Below are 3,164 nucleotides of genomic sequence, written 5' to 3' on the forward strand. Positions count from 1 at the left end.
AAGGAAGTGTGCTCTTTACCTGCGCTGACTGTTTCCTTGGAGGAGTCTGCCACCTGCTGTACGGCATCCTGAGCTGCCTGCACTGGAAAACACACCAGGAGGTGCAGAGACAGGTGGTTTGAAACAGTTGTGAAAGTTAATTTTTTAAAACTGAATAAAAGAAAAGGGAAGCCCTTCGTGAAGCAYCTACATACCTGCACTGTCTGTGACTCCTTTCGCAGCCGAGTGGCTCGTCCCTTTCAGGCTCTCAAAGGACTTTTTGAACGAGGCCATGACTCCGGTTTTGGCAGGCCCTCTGACAGCTCCCTCACGTCCGTCTGAGCCAGGGGTGGTGTGAGCGGTCCGCTTTTAAACTCACCCCCCACCCTCCCCACTTTCCAGCCGGATGAACCAAAACAAAACCTGCTCAGAAAGCCCCGATCAGACTGGCATCCCAAGTACGGCTGCGCCCATGCCGCTGAGGCGGGGGGCGGGGGGAGGCTGGAGCCTGCTCAGCAGATTCCACCCCTCAACCCCAGACAGGAGGGAACAAAAAAGATAAACATGCCAGGGTGATACATACAGCGTGAAACAGCAGAAAATAAAGAAAACCAATCCCTTTTTAGTCTTTTTTAAACTTTTATTTACAGAGGATTTGTTGTCTGGCTTAACACAGAAACCTTTACATTGACAAATTCTGCCATTTAAAGCACATATCAATATGACAACTATTATGTTTCCAAGACATAATATATCGACTCGTTAAAATCTTTACACACAAACGCGCACACACAAACATGTATACTCTGTTGGTTCCTAACAGATAGTTGTAGTGGAATGACTTCACGAAGAACTAGAAAGATACAATGTAAAAAACCCTTACTCGTATAACAAATCATATCTTCAGAGAAATGCATAATAAAAAGAACAAAAGAAAAGAACCACAAACAGGCATCGTTGACACTTAAAGAGGATATTATTGTATTCATATCTGCTTGCAATTGGTCATACGTCATAGTTTTTTTCTCACTCCCAACGTCTCATTGGAAGATGATGAACATCTATTGCACATGTCTAAATACAGATACACAAGTACAAAGTCACGAGCTCTGGCTCCGGTCTCATTTCGTTGGGAGGGAATCAAGGAAATGAGACTGAGAGGACAGAATCCTACATCTCAATAGATTTACCTACACCCAACACATTACATTAATAACATGACATTTACAATATATAATCATAAAAGATTTGTCTTGAAGGAAGAACATTTTTCAGTGGGAATGCTTGTCTTTTTTTTGTCGTTTTTCCTTTTTTTTGCAACAGGAATATAATTGGAATAGTTTCAGCATTTGTCCTTTTTATTATTATTAGAAATATTATTGTGCTGCTGGCTGGATGGTGTTTCGGACTGATGCGTTTATGCTTCTGGCTCGTAGTCCTGGCTCTCCTGGGAGGGTGGGATATAAAAGGGAAAAAAAAGAAGAGAGTAGGTTTTAGACGGCAGGCAGGTCAGGTTTATCGCTGTCTCAAGATTCAACTTTAAAGCCTTTAATTAAAACCTGATGGGGTGAGATTGAGATTTGAATCCGTTTAAGGAGAAAAGATGACATGGAGCTTGCTGCTGAGGGTGATGATGTCACTCCAACCCACAGCAGAGCTCCTGCCAGCAGATGGCAGCACAGTCCTGCACGAGGATGAAGGACGAGTCGTGCGCGAGCTCCTAGCATCACTGGAACGTTGCACGGGCCACACACAGTCAAGTAGTGGAAAGCAAATAAATATTAATAATAGTAATAATAAAAAAAACATAACCTCCGCTGATCAGTTCATGCAAAACCTAAATGTTGACAGCTTAAATAGATTTGAGCTCCACCTCCTCCTTTCACCCTGCAGTACTCCATATTTACAGCAATGCAGGGAGACCCTGACATTACCCACAATGCATGGAAGCTCACAGCGTCACCACCACACCCATTTCGACTGAGCTCACACGTCTCTGGTGTAGCAGAGGGTGGGGGAGGGGAATGTGATGCAGAACAGTAGGAGGAAGATAGAGGAGGATGATAGAGGCTGCCGAAAGAGTTGATTTTATCCAGGATCTCAGAGAATATCTCAGATTTATTTTATTTTTACCGTTTTTTTTTTAATATCAGATTCCGTTTTAGAATAATTTTGATTTATAATATCACAATGTGTGGCTAATTCACAATACAAACCTGTTCACACTGATGGTATTTACCGATGTTTCTATTTAAAACCTGCATTCAGACCGGCTGCTTCTGCATGGTTTGTCTCGTCGCTGACAGTCAAATTCCAAAAATAACCATCTGTGTCAGCCTCACATCCTGCTTCCACTTCCACACACACACACACACACACACACACACACACACGCACACACACGCGCGCGCGCGCGCACACACACACCATTCGGCATTGGTAGGTGGTGCTATATTCACTGTACTCGGTGTTGGACTGGGTGGCTCTTGGCTTGCCGAGGCCCCTGTTCGAATTTCCAGCGAGTTGAACAACGGCCTCTGCCTGAGCTGTAGTATTTGTGTGGGACATTTAAGTGGAGATCAGCTGTGGAGGGCTATTGAAATGCAATCTGGCTAAAATGTGCAGCCATGCAGAGCACGCAGATACTGATGTGCCTCTCTGTCTACTGTACGCAAATGGACCCGTCCCTGCCGTCCCTGCCTGCAGTGCATCGTTTTACATAACATCCAAGGAGCCATTCGCGGCGTTTCATGTAAGCTTTTTGGCCATGTGACTTGAAAAAAAGGAGACGTGTGCAGGCTTGTGTCGTGCCGGCAGATTTACCTGCTGGGACTCATCATATGTCTCCCCTTCTGGCTCCAACATCCCCTCTCCTTGGCCTTCCATGGCCTCCTGCCCATATTCCTCAGGCTGTAGAGAAGGTGATAAAAAACAGAGGTGAGGGGAAATCAGGTTACAGTAACTCCAATAGACACAGATTTATATTTTATACTTAGAAAAGCTGAGCTTTTGATGAATGCCAAAATTGTATCCTTTTTATCCAAGAAGTTTCAGACATTTTGTCTTCTATCTCAATGGAGCATAAAACCACAGTTTCTTAACCCTCTAAGGCAGTGGTTCCCAAACTTTTTATCTTCTGACCCACAAAATATCCATGGCAAAAACTCGTGACCCCAAATATTACT

General features: G+C 44.2%; 1 protein-coding gene across 2 annotated transcripts in view; it reads right to left on the reverse strand.

The window, feature by feature from the left end:
* Window positions 1–607: 607 nt before the first annotated feature.
* Window positions 608–3,164, reverse strand: part of sncb (synuclein, beta) — a 19,849-nt gene continuing 17,292 nt past the window's right edge. For both annotated transcript variants that reach the window (XM_014024257.1, XM_014024259.1), the window contains exons 5-6: window positions 2,803–2,889; window positions 608–1,426 (exon numbers count right to left, since the gene is read on the reverse strand). In XM_014024257.1, coding sequence (XP_013879711.1) covers window positions 1,397–1,426; window positions 2,803–2,889 — 117 coding nt within the window. In that variant the 3' untranslated portion in view covers window positions 608–1,396. The remainder of the gene's footprint in view (window positions 1,427–2,802; window positions 2,890–3,164) is intronic.

The sequence above is a fragment of the Austrofundulus limnaeus genome, unplaced genomic scaffold (assembly GCF_001266775.1).
Source record: "Austrofundulus limnaeus strain Quisiro unplaced genomic scaffold, Austrofundulus_limnaeus-1.0 Scaffold414, whole genome shotgun sequence".
NCBI classification, from domain to species: Eukaryota; Metazoa; Chordata; class Actinopteri; order Cyprinodontiformes; family Rivulidae; genus Austrofundulus; species Austrofundulus limnaeus.